This window comes from Vanellus vanellus (assembly GCF_965231255.1).
Source record: "Vanellus vanellus genome assembly, chromosome: 11".
NCBI classification, from domain to species: Eukaryota; Metazoa; Chordata; class Aves; order Charadriiformes; family Charadriidae; genus Vanellus; species Vanellus vanellus.
In genome coordinates this window covers 13,429,547-13,445,253 of record NC_138916.1, presented here as the reverse complement: position 1 = coordinate 13,445,253, position 15,707 = coordinate 13,429,547, and the positions used below count along the sequence as shown (strand labels likewise).

At 36.8% G+C, this 15,707-nt stretch overlaps 1 protein-coding gene across 1 annotated transcript; it reads left to right on the top strand.

Annotated features, from left to right (window-relative positions):
- Positions 1-10,440: 10,440 nt before the first annotated feature.
- On the top strand, positions 10,441-14,787 carry LOC309676421 (NAD(P) transhydrogenase, mitochondrial-like; the record flags this gene model as incomplete). Its single annotated transcript, XM_082488960.1, is given in 8 exon segments — positions 10,441-10,479; positions 10,920-11,014; positions 11,016-11,154; positions 11,494-11,533; positions 11,536-11,630; positions 14,275-14,359; positions 14,362-14,465; positions 14,710-14,787. Coding segments are annotated over 8 exon segments (675 nt in total).
- Positions 14,788-15,707: the final 920 nt, after the last annotated feature.

Genomic DNA, 15,707 nt, shown 5'->3' with positions numbered 1-15,707 from the left:
TTTCCAGTGAACTCATTATGACACTCCTCTTTAGAGAATTATAAATACTGGCAGTTATTTCCTTATTGTCGATTAGAGTTCTTATAGTTGTTCCCAGCTTTGCTGTAATACCATGTGTACATCTTTTAAGCAAAAAGTGCTCTGTACTAAATGGCTTTGTTTAGAGTGTTTCTAATGGAAATGTCTCTGTCACATGTATCTGCTTGGTCTGTGTAATCTCTTGTAGAATGTTTTCTGGCATTGAACTGACAGTGTATGTTTATGCAAGCGTACTTTAGCTTTTGAATCTGTGGTAGTAATTAATGTATAGCTTGGGGTATCCCTGGTTAATTATGGGGACAACCAAGTTTTAATGAGATGTATACAATCAGGCATTTGATTGTGTATAGTATTTAGGAAAAACATTATTTGCAGAAAAAATCTTTTGTGAAATGATGTGGGCATGGGTGTGGTGAAACATTTGATTCCCTTTTTTAATTGCTCTATTTTGGGGCTAAATATCAGGTCTACCCGATGTTTGTGAGAGCATTCCTGTTGAATTGGACAGGAACAGTACTTGGATGAAACAGATTCATCTTTCAGTGCATCTCCCTGATTTTCTGTGCATACTACTTTAACAGACAGCATTGGGTTTTGACAATATTCTGGAGGGTCAAGCCGTAAAGGTAAATCTAAATAGTTCAGGGGAGCAGTGTGTAGCCCTTCCGTCATTAAACTCTGTTTTGAAAGCACAGGCAGGATTTGGGTGATAGATAGTCCTTGAACCAGGGCTTAGCACAGCGGGTGTGTAATGCTTAGAAATCCAGTTTCCCTGAAGTCAATGAAAATTTCCACTTCCTGCAAGGGATAGAGAGCCAGGAGAATAATAATCTAAGACTTCATCCTTCTGTTGGATCATCATGTTTAGCATGTATGTGTGTGTACAATCAGGCATATATATATCTCTTTTAGATATATCTAACATGTTTACCTGCATATAAGTGCTATGGGGTTAGAGACATGTTCCTTAGTCTGCTTCACAAAATGACTTCATGTCTTTATTAACAAAACACGGTTTATTCACACACAAGCCAGGAAAAACAAAGTGTCCTTTCCTCATCTGCAGTTTTGTTATTGGTTTTCCCACCTCATGTGTGAGTGGAATTGAGGTTGTCACCTCATTGTGGTCAGTTCCACACCTTTTTCAGAGTAAACAGCATGCAAACTTGTATAAGCAGCGTCTGAGCCAAGGCTCTTTTATAAACCAAACTTTAATTTGTTATTGTTTTGGCATCTATGAATGTGTGTGTGAGACCATGTGGGCTGGCTGTGGAAGGCGCACTATAAAAACTAACAGTGGAATGTTCATCTGGAGATGTTCTGTGTTATTTATGAAAACTTGGGGCCCAATCCTGCCACCTTCTCTCACGCTAACCATCCCACTAAGGTCAGCCAGTGATTGTACTTCTTTAAGGATGACTTATGCCCATAAAAATGTACTGGATTTGATATATGGATGGAATTTTCGAACTTCATAAGGGAATTAAATAAACTGTGTCTGCTGACACCCATTGGATGTTGAAATGCAATCTGTGCCTTTGGAACTAAATAAAAACTAAGTTGGTATGAACTAGGGGGGTAAAAGTCTTTGTATTTAGTTGTATCTTTTATTTTATAGGTGTTCACTATAAGGACCTGGTCGTAGGAGTTACCAAAGAAACATAAAGGTGAGAAGTGTGTTGCAGACTCTCCTACTGGTGTCCAGTCCTTGGTAAAACAAGGAATAAAAGCGTAAGCAGAACATAAAGCTGGCAAAGAAGCGAAGTTCTCTACTGAGCAATACAAAGAAGCGGGAGCAGTAACTAATGTTGTGAAAACTATATTTGGTTCAGATATTGCTTTAAAGGTAAGTTTGTCATTTGATGTGAATAATGTAACCATATTTATTCTGAAGACCCAAAGTTTCTTTTCATATTTTTACCAATTAGTTCAGTTACCTATAATGTGAAATCATTCAGCAAGCAGATGTAGCTTCATACATTTGCAGTAGAAGAATGGATATTTTGTATGTACACTTTTATTAAATTTCTTTCGCATTAGAAATCTTGTTTTATGTATGTCCCAGACCATTCTTTTAGGGATCTCTTAGCTTGTGTAACCTTTAGTCAGGTAAGTCACCTGCCTGACCGGTGGAATTCTGCTCACTAAATGCAAATTAATTTAGTTTACTTTTGTTTGCTATTGCTAGTCCTAGAGCCTCCATCCTGTACCAGGGTCTGTTACATCTGTACTCAGTATAGTTGACATATTGAGAGTGTAGTAGAGGGCAGCACAAGGGGAAAAAATATGATTATTTAAAGCTGAATCTTAAATTAAACTTAATACTAGCTTAAATTATTAGTAGTATGTTTAATTAAACAAACATGATATGTTTGTGTCCAAGCTTAAATGAGGATCTAGGAAGGATCAAAATGAGGATCTGAACCCAATCCTCCTGACAAACTTACTGAATGCAAAGCTACAGTTCTAGCAATAGACTAAGTTGCTCAAGGATATGATGCCCTTAGCATAGTGGACAACCTCTGCAGAGTGTTACCAGACAAGAACATCAGTGCATTACTGTTGTTCTTGCATGCCAGATCATACTGGATTCTTGTATGTCCTGCTGTGGGCTTTACCACACAGGTAGAATTATCTCAGAAGGGAGACTAGAGCAATGCTGGCAGTTTCTAGAACCTCCTTTCCAGACAGTCAGAGAGTAAGAGCCAGCTGAAATACTGTCTACATGAAGTAAAAACAGAGCTAACAAAGGATGTTTTTCCTCACCAGGCTGGGCACCCAGCATAACCCAAAGGAGGGAGTGAAAAAGGAACTGAATTAACCTAATCTGTGTCAGCTAAATGTGATTGTCAATTTAGAAACTAAAGCAATTTGAGCTTTAGGAATACTTCCCTCTTTTCTGGCTTCTGCTTTACACAGGCAGTCCTAAAGGAATGTTTTTGACTGCTTTACCAAAAAATTTGAACTTTTTTTAGGGCTCATGTATCATGTTTTCTTTTTGTCTGCAGCTTAAGCATCACTCTTTCTTTTTGTAAAACAGTATACGTGCCCTTTCTAAGAATGATAGCTATTATAGGTATAAAACTAAACTCATTTTAGTAAATCCTTTGAGACATATGGTAAGAAATTCCATTGACAGCATGATAAATGTGTCTTATATTTGGCATAGCTTTAACATACCACTTTTTATTATTTTTCCATGATAATCTCTCACATAAGTAGGAGTGTAATATAAGATTGTTTGCAAAAAGGAAAGCATGAACTGATCACAACATACAAATAGGATTGTCTTCAGCTTGGAGTCGAACCTATAATACTGTCTTTGAAGTTGCTGTGTTTATTGTGAGGCCTGGCCCTGGGGACAATATGAAGTGGTTAAAAGAATCTCTTACCTTTCCTAGACTTGCAGCCTCTGACAACTAAAGGTGCAAAATTCTCCCTGCTAGTTTTGAACTCTAGCTTCCCACGTAGTATCACATAGCATTACTGGCAGTCAAGACCAGTTGTCATTCAGTATAAGACACGTTTTGAAACAATTCAGATTTGGAACTGATATCAAAGCCATTTAGATTTCTGTAAGGAACTTGTTAAAAAAAAAACCAAACACCACACAAAACACAAACAACTAGTTTAAATACTGAATTAATTATTTATGTACGGAGGCTACATATTGAAATGGTTTAAAACTTGAACCAGTTCATCTCAAGCAGAATCAATTTGGTAAAGATATCAGACACATAAGTGCTTCATTGAACAAGGCATTTTCCCTGCCTCTTGCTGCCTTGCAACTGATGTTTTATTCAGAAATCATCTAAAACCAGTTTTCCATATCACTGCTTATGATATCACAGCATTCCACTGTGGAAGTATAGAGTGAATGTAGTCCTCTGTTTTCCACATCATGCTTAACATACTGTAGCAAAGTAATTTTATGCATTTCTTTTCTGCTCTCTGTATATCTCAAAAGAAGAATGCTTGGGACCATCCCTGGTCCACTCGTGCTTAGCTGTTAACATCCTATATGCAAAAGAGAAACAACTCTTTCCTGGTATTTTTATTGCTGCAAAACCTATTCAGGACTCAGATATCTAAGTGTCTCGAGAATCAGTAAACCATAAACTTAACTTTTAGTATTAAATTGTAAAAAAAAAAAAAAAATCTATTTTTTTTTTAATGCAAGACTTAATTTAAATCTTGACTAATCTTAAGAATAAGGTACAGCTGGCCTGATGTACTCAGAGGCTAATGCCTTTATCATAGTATGTCTAACAAAACATGGGACATGTAGGGAGTTAAGCTGAATCAATTCATAAGTAGTTTGCTTTCTTTAAATCTGAACGACAATTCAAACCAAGATTTCATGTTGCTTTATGGGAGACCCATTTAACAAAAAGACTTGGCACTTACTGCAATCTGCAGAGCAGCAATTTGTCCTCCCTTCTTTTTCCCACTAGAGGTGAACACTAAGCTGCTATTGAACGGAGTTACTCTCGTGAACTTGTATTCTCATGCTGTTATTCCTTGGAGTGCCCTGTAAGTGCTTGAGGTCACATCAGCTTTCACACAAACCCTGTCTCTGTGCTATGTATATGCAGGCTAGGACTTGCCAAGAAGAAAGGAGCTAAGAGAAATTCAATCCTCTTCACCATATTCTCCTATTTCCCGCTTTACTGTCACAGTGCTGTCACCACTGGTTTCCAATGAAGTTCAGTTGCCAGTATTTCTCTTGATCCTCAGCTTCACATCCTACTCTGAAGAAGCTGGAACTATATTGGGATGCTGGTTTAAGAACGTGGCAGCTAAGAGACAGGGTTAATATCTTGTTTAAGTTTTCTGACATTAAGGTTTCTTACATCATCACAGTGAGAAACCTCACTCTGGTTCTGATGGAACTAGCTCTGGACAGAAGTGACAGTGACACTTTTGTGCAAGTACCAACCCTGACTCTGGTTGGCAGGCTCAGCACAATGATGCAAAGTAGTTGTTTTCTGTGACCCTTGTCTACTTGCAGGTGGATGGAAAGAGGTTGCTTTATTATGTACCCTAACTGGTTTGGCCCTCCATGCTTTCAGGAAATCATCAAAAATAATACACCAATAATTTTTCCCTCTTGGAATAAGATTGACCCAGTAGAATAATAACCTAAATGACAGACTCTCTTATGATGAATATAATATGGCCTTCCCACATCTCTAGGAACACAAAACAAGACTTTGTCCTGTATATGAGAAAAAAAAATAATCTACTTTTTCTTTACAACTTGGTGCAGTTTGTCATCTGACTTCAGTAAGGTTTGAATTGAATTGTTTTATATAAAGAAATGCCTTCAACCACAGCATAATAGTTTGGTTCAGTAGATTTGCTCCTTCATTTGTACCTCTGTAAGGAAATTATGACTGTGACCTCACACTTCAAATTACCTTTAATAGGAAACATTTCCTTCTTACCTATTTCCAAAGTCATATTGTGTTTATGATCGGGATTATGTGTAGTGTTTGCAAGTGAAGAAGACTGGACCTCATGACGTAGATTGGGCCCTACAGTTGCATCTTATCTTATTAAAAGGGGCATTTTTCTCTTTTGTTGCAGGAGATGGAGGTAAACAAATAACTTTTCATGTAGTCAGCCACAGTGAAGTTAAGGGGGAAAAAATTACAAGCCATGATAATGTCAGCAGTCAATATTGTTTCTCTTTACAGAACCATAAACAAAATCGTGAAACTAGTCTCTAAAAGGTCTCGATGACAGCTCTGGTAAACTTAAGCAATCTGGCTACAAAGATGAATGGTATTTTTCTGTTGCACATTCTCTCTCCCTTTCTGAAGCTATTTAAATCTAATTAACCTAGTGTCAAACTCTCTGATTTCTCTCCAATGTTCTAGCACAGGGCCCTAAATGTTGATTATTTTTTTTATACCAATTTCTCTTAAAATATTTGTTTTTAGCGTTTATCCTTTTATTTGCCTGTGGACCAAAATAAATTGTTACCTCAGGATTGTAGGGCTATGACAATGAAGCAGATGGTACCCACAGAAGAAAAACAGTTTTTTGACTAATATAGAAAGCATGTGTATACAATGACTGTCTTGCCCTGGCTCAACTTAAAATTCTGATTTTTGCCAGTCTTTCATTTCCTTCTACTGGGTGAAATTTCACACAGTGAAGCCAGTAGAAATTTTGCCACTAACTTCAGGAGGAAAAATTATAACTGGCTGTAAGCTACAAAGTACTAATTTTGTGGAGTTGTATAGAAATTCCCAGAATGACTGCCTATCTTACCCTGCATTACTGAAAATGGACCAACTTCTGTGCCATCTGTATGCAATCAGGAGAGTTGCACTGGATGCACCCTGCTTCAGCATTTAGATCACTGACATTAAACTGGTTTTATATCTGTTACCCTTTTAGGATAAAGAGGATTGTACTCCATGCCCCAGCTTAGTTTTATTTTAAACTTTGAAAGAAGGAGAAAAAAGTTTTAAGTAAAAAAAAAAACTATTTCTAAGCAAAATCTTGACATTGCTTGGCCTTTTGGCCAAATACTATAAAGCACTAAGAAAACTGTAGTTAACTGGCCTGAAAATCTTTCTTTAACAAAACAAGCCCAACCCAAAAGTAACTCCCCTTCAAGTGATGACATACCTGCAGCATTTTTGAAGGAATCAGTGATTCTTCCCTTAATTCTCCAATAAGTAAAAAAAAAAAACCCACAAAAACCCCCAAAACAAAGAACAGCCCCTTCCCCCCCCAAAAAACCCCAACAACAAAAAACAACCCCAAACTCCACCCACCAAATACTCCACAAGTATTAGATGTTGCTAACAAAAAAGCCTGCTGTAACAAAGATGTATTCTTTATTCTAGTGTGGTCCATATAGCTACAAAATGTTGACACAAGACAGCATTTTAGTGGGTATTTTCTGGGCCACCTCTTGTTCTCTGAACAAAGAACAATAAATTGAAAAGATTTTTGAACAATAGCTTTATTGGGAGAGTAGTTGTACAGGAACGCTGTTTCAAACATACTTCCTTTTGAGGGTAACTGAAAGGTTTGCCCTATTTTCCAGTTCATATAAAGTTTATATAATCATCAACTTGTTACTTTAGCAAGGGAGTCTGTGCTGTAAATTCTTGGAATAGATATGAGCAGCCCTTTTCCATTGTCCACATTCTGTGCAAGCAGGACTATGGTCAAGTATAAGCATGTCAGCTGATCCACAGAATTAAAAATAAATAATTCAAATATTGCAGTTGCAAGAAGCACTTTACGCTATGAGTCACCACGTTTGGTATGCATTCTTTTCCCAGCATTTGTCCTCCATCAAACATTTAATTTTCAAGCCACTGGTATAAATTGGAATGACATTTGAATATACTGTTTCAAAATTTATTGCTTTAAGATGTCCATTATGCTATTGTAGTTATGAGGCTTCTATTAATTATCTAATTGGTTTGTGTGTTTGTCTCAAGAGGTTTTGGCTCTGCTTCTGTAATTTGTATATTGACATCTGAACTCTAAGGGAGTGTGATATTTCATGCCATATTTTTGGTGTGGATACTTGAATGTTTTCTCATCTGAGAGTGTCACTACCTATCATCTACAATGTTATCTGTTTACATGTTATAGGTACAAATCAGTAGTGCTGGCATCTAATCCTTTTGGCAGGGACTTTACTGGTCAGCTAATAGGAGCAGGACAAGCTTCTCCTGTGAAGGTATAGTTGCTACAACTGATATTTACAGAGTAAAATTTTGCATGGAAAAGCTAGATTAATAATGTAATGAGGCAGTTCCGCTCTCCCACATGACCCTTCTAAGAGATAACTAATAGTGTTTGATTTCTTGTGATTTTATTTGTATTTGCTGGATGGTACTGGCTTTAGACATTTGAGCCGTCCTATAAAAGTTGATTTAACTGCATTTGAGCATTTCTGAATGCAGAATTTTCTTGATCAGAACCTTTTAAGACTTCCCCAAGGTGTCAGGATCAGATTGTTCACAGGATGGTCCCAAAAAAGATGTTGTACTAGATCTGCTTCTGCTTGGCAGGATATTAATATCAAGGACTTCTCCAGTCTCTTCTTACCCACTTTAATGTAATACAGCCAAGGGCAACTGAAGTTTGTAGGTGAATGTACGTTTTAGTTCTGCCTTTGGGTTTTTCATGTATTTTTGGTAAATGTTCAATCAATTGCAATTATTTTAGGTGCAAAAATACCTTAAACCACATCATACCTCAAAAGGACAAATTGTTTTAAGGATCTTAAAACAGTGTATTTTGTTGTTCTGAGACTGCAGTCTGCTTTCTGATACCCATTTCAGCGTACCTGTCAGAATTCATACCTGAGAAGAGCTATAGTAAAGGAAAACATTTGCAAAGTTGGACAAAGGGTTAGCATCCTTTGTTATTAAAGCTTGACTTAAGGTCTATGTCCCATGGAAAAGAAAAAGTGGCCCTAGTTGTGTTGTGTTTAACTTGATGTTTTTCAAACTTATTTTTATCTTATTTCCTATATGTGGCACCTTTTGTACAGATGACCACCTGCTCTTATAGCCTAAACCAGCCGTTTAACTATGTTGCGTTGTTGAGATAAGATTTTTTTTTTACTTCCCTGAAATACTTATAGTTTTTATCTCTGATGCTCTTTAAAGTTCAAGTACTTTTGAAGATAAGGCCTATTGCAGACATAGCATGTGATGGAATAAGTGAACATAGAATGCACTTTACTATCTGTTTGATCTCTCTAGACGCTGATAATTGGTGGTGGCATTGCTGGGCTGGCTGCAGCAGGAGCTGCCAAAGCAATGGGAGTTAATGTCAGAGGATTTGATATCAGATAAAGTAAGAAAATATGGCTTAGAATCTAGAACACTGCTTAACACCTTATAAAATACTCTGGTCAAAGTTCTGCTCTCCTATGCACTGAAGGATGTTCTTAGAAAACAATCTGCCAGGTTTCTCTGTGTCACAGGCAAGAGTCTTAACTTGCAGAATTTTTACTTAATTTATTGCTAATTAATGCAAACTTCAAATTACTGATTTGAATATTCAGAAAAAGATAACATAATTAAAAAAAAAAACCACTTAAATATGGTTCTTCCCTGCTTCCCAGGCCCAACTTACGCCAAACATTATCATCATCCTCCCTTCTTCCTGGTCTCAACTTTCCTTATTTTGCCTGCATGTTACACTCAGCCTATCCCAATCCCATGTGGAGTTGTGTACAACTCTGTGACCCACCCTTCACAGCTGCCCCTGCCCGACTGTGGGTCATTGATCCCTCAGGAATGGAATTTTCTTTGTTAGGGAATGCCTGCTTCCAAGAGTGTCTCACTGGGTGCCTGTCTCCTCAGTGCTCCATGTGTCTCTTTATACATCTCTTCACATCTCCCACCTTAGCAGCTCCTGCTCACATGTGTGAGCAGGGGTGCCCTGTGCTGCTCTGGCAGCTTTTGGGGTGTGAGAGGGTGTTTACATGTGTTTGAGAGCCAGCTGGAACTGGATGGCACAGGGCAGTTCATGGCCTTCTGCTCAGGTCACCTCTGCAGCTCCTGCCACCAAACCTTGCTCACTACAGTGCTCACACATGAACTGATTAAGCACTCATGCATGTAATAATTGGGTGTTCATGAGTAAATTAATTGTGTGCTCACGTGTTAACACTGCAATTTATGTTCAGGATGCTGGTGGCTGCCTTTGTTACAAGGGCACAAGGGCTGGTTCATGGTCAATGTGGTGTGCACAAAGACCCCAGATATTTTTCTACAAAGCTGCTTTCCAGTCATTGGTCCCAAGCCTGTACTGGTACCTGGTGTTATTCCTCCCCAGGTTTCTACCTGGCATTCTGCTATAGATCCTGTCAAATAGCTTCATATTCAAATTTTCAAAAACTGGAAAACAAAACACAATAATTTAGGACAGAAAACCATGTTATGTCATTCAGTCTATTCCTCTGCCAGTGTAATCCATTAACTACAGTCCCTTTTTATTCAAATAGACAAGTTTGTGTCCCAAGCAGCTGAACTTGTGTGGTGTATCTCATCCTATGGGGATCTATTTACTTATAATCAGGAAATGACTTTTATTTTTTTGGCTTTTTTATCAGTTATGTAGATGTGATTGGGTTCTGATGCTGTATCAAAGTTTGGGGACTGTTCACCTGGCCCTCATCAAAATAAAATGGGAATCTGCACAGCAACAGCTGTTCCTCTGCATGTATGAGATTGAGTTGGGACCTTGGTATTGTAGCAGTGATGATTAGTACTGCAATTCTAAACATATGTCATTAATGAATATAATAGAATTATTATGGACTAACTACTGCAGTATCTACAGCAAAAATGAAAGCACTACAAAAACTCTTTAGTAATCCATATAGGTTATAATATACTTTAACCCACAATGGAGAAAATGTGCTATCGAATTCCTGCAAAGCTTAACGTAAGTGGTTTATCCAAGGGAACAGCAACTGTCATTACTTAAGAAGGCAGGTAGGTTTTTCTAATGAAGTTATTAAATTGTATGCCTAAATGTGTTAGGCACAGACTCTTTGAGCAGTGACTACTTAGCAAAACCAACCTTTTATCAGTTTGGGCAAACTCACTTCAGTTTTACTTTAGTAAAATAAACACCAGGTAAGTATTTCCACATGCATAAACTAATTTTAGTGATCAGTTTATTTTTGAAATCTTTGTTAGAAATAAAATAAATTTAGAAGCTGTTGAGGTAAAGCTGTTAAATAAGTTGGCACAGCCTGATTTGCCTAGCGCTTATTAAAATCTGACTCTTGTCCCTTTTCTTTTAGCAGATCTAGGTATGATGAGAGACTAACTGCTGTTGTCTTGCCTCTCTATAGCAATAATTTTTTTTTATAAAAGTAGAAAAAAAATATAATCCTATACCTGTCATCTCCATTATTTTTGCTTGGGCCTCCAGCACTGGAACAGCTTATATTTCTTCGAGCGGAATCTCTAGAAGATAACTGCTGAAACAGCAAAGGGTGTTGGAGGCTATGCAAAAGAAATGTCCCAAGAATATATTGAAGCAAACCTGGCATTATTTGCCAAACAGCATAAAGTGGATATTAATATTAGTACAGCTCTTATTCCAGGTAAGGTACTTCTTATAACTACTGCAGAGCCTGAATATATGTCCCTTTTAGTATAATATGCTTAGTGAAATATGTGTATATCTAGATATGTAGTAAAAACTATTAATGAATAAAGGCTTCAGGATTAGGTCTTATTTCATTTTTATACAATGGTTTAGAGTATATCCTTCTCTCTGCTCAGAATTTCCTAGTAACTTTCAATTCATTCTCAATGTGATTAATATTTTATATTTACTTCTGAAAGCACCAATGTGTATTACATATCTCCCCGTTTACCCTCTTTATTTCTAGTAAGAATTATTAAACTTGCTTGGTTTGCTTTCTTAAACATGAAATTGGAGAAGAAAGCTCCAATTCTAATCACTAAAGGTCTAATCACTAAGAGTATGATGGAGTCAGTGAAAGAATGATCAGTGATTATGGAGCTGAGGCTGGAGGTAAAGTAGAAATTACTCATCCTGTAGAATTTTACATTTGTAAGGTGTGTCAGTTATACATCAGGATTTAGAAATAACTGATGTGCAGAGAAAATACAAATAATGTCAGTGTTGCTCTAACAAATGAAAAAGTAATAGATAGCAATAAAGACTGTCTGTCTTTGAAGCCACTGCTGAAATCTGTCATGGAATTCTTACCAATGTGTTCTGGGGTAACAAAGCAGAGTCTTTCATAAGTAATGAAACCACAAATTGGAATATTATCCAGACACCATTCCATCTTTGCATGTTTTATGTGTTGTGACTTTTATAAGCATGGTAACATCATTTTTAACAATGGTATCCATAAATGCCCTTAAATTAATCCCTAGAGCTTTATTAACAAGAATTTTGAGTGTCTGATTCCAAATATAGAAAAAGGGAAAAATCAGTGTAGAGACTTGTCTAATTTCAATATATTAAAAACTGTTCTGTGTCACTATTTTACAATATGAATGGTAAATTTTAACAGATTACCATTTAGAGGATTACTGTTTTTAGATGAAGACAAAGTTAAGGTGTGATCTGGAAAAGAAAAGTCATGCAGTGTATAACGGTAAGATGATACAAAGGTGCCATTATTTGTCTGCCACCAGAGCATATGTTACAGTATTGTCCAGACAGTTCAAGCTTTACCAGTTGGGTTGTTTTTTTTTTTTTAATACCAGTGCAGTCCTACATCAAGATATATTTAAGAAGATGGGGGACTGTTTTCAAAATGCCTGAAGATGTAATCAGTCTTAAACTTTTTCTTTCATTATCTCTTCTGGGGTCACATTTCCAACTTATTTTTTAGTTATAAGGATGTTTTTCTTTGTGAATGGAAGATTATTTTTCTGTAATGATCTGATTCTAGCAGTTAAAACTGGAATGGCAAATATCGTAAAACTGATGATATCAAGTGTTCATAAACTTGCTCGCCTACACTGATGTCCTTCTAGGAGGGCTCAGCTTTCTCTCCTGTTTGTTTTTTTTTCATCTCCAGCCTTGTACTAAATTAGTTGTCAAAACTATTTTGAATTTGTAATGTTGGGGCCTGATTAAAGGTAGTCAAGTTTGCATAATTCCCAACTCTGTTTGGCAGAGCTGAGAAGAAATTTGCTATCATCATCTTCTCTTAGTGGGAAAACTCCAGTTATACCTTTTCCTCTGGGGGAAGAAATATTTCTGCTAATTTTCTGTTGAAAATTTGAATTGAAATACTCAGATTTTATGTAGATCTTGCAAATTTAAATACTCCTGTTGTTGAACCATTTCCAGGTAATTTCTTCTGGGTCAGGTTGTATGTGCCTGAGCTGATCTAATGTCACATATGATCAACAGTTTGGATATTGGTTGTCTCTCCTTCCCATGTCCGCTACCTAGACTGCATGTCCCTTGTTGCACTATGTTTGTGTTGGTGTAGCAGTGGTCTTTAGGTACACAGAAGGCCTGCATGTATGCTGTGGGGCTCAAAGGTTTTTCAATCTATTAATTTAAATACCCAGCTTACATAGCGAAAAATTTACCCAAGTTGTGAGAGTTCTGTACTGTGAAAACACTTCAAATACTATTGTGCATGAGAAATATCCTCTATGCACCAGCTATTCTCTTCTTCTCACTCTTCAGTAATAACTATAATGCTGATTTTTTCCCCTCTTTCTAGTACTGTGTAGTTTTCCATTGTAAAGACCCATTATTTGAAGCAACTGAAAATGTTGTAATTTCAGTATGTGGGAATTTACCCGAGGAGGAAAAGTGTCTCATCAGGAACCACCTTGGGAAGTGGACTATATAAAGCAATAGCAGAATGCTTGCAGCCTTCACTGTCATCCAGGTATTAGATACATGCATTGGCCTGTTCTGGAAAGCTAGGTGAAAAGAACAGTCCAGCTAAAAGTATTTCAATTTTACCTTGTATTTACTTCTTCTGTGGCTGCCATACTTGACCATCATGTCATGACTTACTCCAGGATGTGTATTGAAGCTAACATGTGTGGCTGCATATGGGATGAACTGGCAACTGCAATGTCCAGATGGCTATCCTGGAATGATGCAATGAAAGAAAGAAACAATAATTTAGGGTACAGTGTTCAAGATCAGAATTCAATATAAGTTGTTTTCAGAGCATGGCATTAGAATCCTTTTGTGGGTTTTTGATGTTCTGCATTCATAATAATATGAACGGATGTTAAAGAAACATGATCTTAATCCAGACGTACTTGCAAAGAATTTAGGTTTTGAAGGTATCTCTATCTTCTTCCTTGGGATTGACTGGAGTGCAATTAATCTGTGAAACACATTGTACAATGTGATTCTTATCAGACAATCATGAGGTGTTTTCGAATTTGAAGAAGTAGTTGATTTCTTATTCTCAAAAATAAGCACCATATGGTTTTGTAACCAGTTCCCTGACTGGCCTCCCAGCTCATTTAGTCTCTGGCTTCCTGACAAAATTGCAGACTTTCTTTGGTCATGCATCAGAGTAAGCTATTAGTTTTAAAGAGAATCCTTAACTTGTAAAAGAAAGCTTTAGCAACTCATGTCTGCAGTAATATGCAAATTTGATTTACTAGCATGTATAAAACAGGCATCAGATCTGTGGAGAACATATGAAAAGTTTCCAATACATGAAAGCTTTGACAACTATTTATTTTTCTTTCTCATCAGGGTGTGGTGAACACTGGTTACAAGGACTTGCCAAGTAGAATGGCTACTCAAGCCAGTAGCCTTTATTCCAATAACATCTTGAAATTATTAAAGCTGTTTCTTCTGAGAAAGAATATTTTCACTTTGAACAACAGGACGATTTAGATTATGGGGCTATTGATCATGTCATTAGAGGAATTTTGGTAATGAAGGTGAGTTTCAACACCACTTAAACATTTTTTTGATAAAACCATGTAAAATGTGTTGTGTGAAAACAGTGATTTTGTTAGTGAGTTTAGTCATTCCAAGGAAACATTATCATTCAATGTCTACATGATAATGTGTTGAAGGGAATTTCTTGCATGTTTCAAACACTAAAATATGGGGCAAAAAGAGATTTATAAAAATTTTGATACTGTATAATTACTGTTGTACTTTAAACTTCTGTTTTTAAAGAATGTGTTACTGAGAATCAGCCCATCTCCTGAGCTACTGAACTGTGCCTTAAGCAATATGACTTCAAGTGCTAGATAGCTGATGGACTTAAATCAGTATGTATTGAACAAAGGTGCTGACAAGTAGGAATAGGTGAGCTGTGTGTGATACTCCAAAGGACTTCAAGTAGTGCAAGTACTTCAAAGACCAAATGGTTTGACACTTACTACGTCTTTGTGCCAAGGTGGGAGAGGTAGAACATTGTTGCTTATGAAGATACCGTGATTTTCTATTGAAACAAGCAGGGGTTTAGCCTCGGAGTATGAAACTTATTTCAACCCTGATATGACATCATTAGGCTATGTCCTGCATAGTCTCTGTTGTAATAGCAGTAGCCCTCATACCTTCCTACATCCTTTGGCCCCTTATTCTGGGAGGAAAAACAGAACTAGATATACAGTTAAATCAGGAGGCAGCCTTGAGATCTGTGAAAACTGATATTACTTATATGTTGGCTGCAATTTTTTGTATGCAAGATGTTTCTTGAGATAGACTGGTTCTTTTGCAGTTAAGTTTATTTTGGATATAGTAAAGAGGAAGGCTTAATTTCTGTAGTCATGGTGAGTTAAGATTGACAGGAATCCATATTTGCCTGCAGGTAGCATTAAACCAAAGTATAGTCATGCTAAAAATTTAAATATTGGCAGACTGGAATTACTGTTTGGCTAAGAAAGTGTTTGTAAAGAGAAGCATATTCGTGTTCAGCTTTTAAAGAATGTAGTCTAGGATTTAGGTAGGTTTTCTTGTTTAATGTTTGTTTTCTGGGCTTTTTTTGTGTGTGTGCATTTTGAGTTTTTTGTTTGTTATTTTTTCCCCTCCAGTGTATTACATCTGAAATATATCAAACCAAATTTGGTGCAGTAAGAACACAAAGGTGGCTTTTACAACTGACTGAGTTCAATGGCCGGCACTATTTTACAGACCAAGTGTTATCATAATCAGTATAAGCTAAAGGCAAA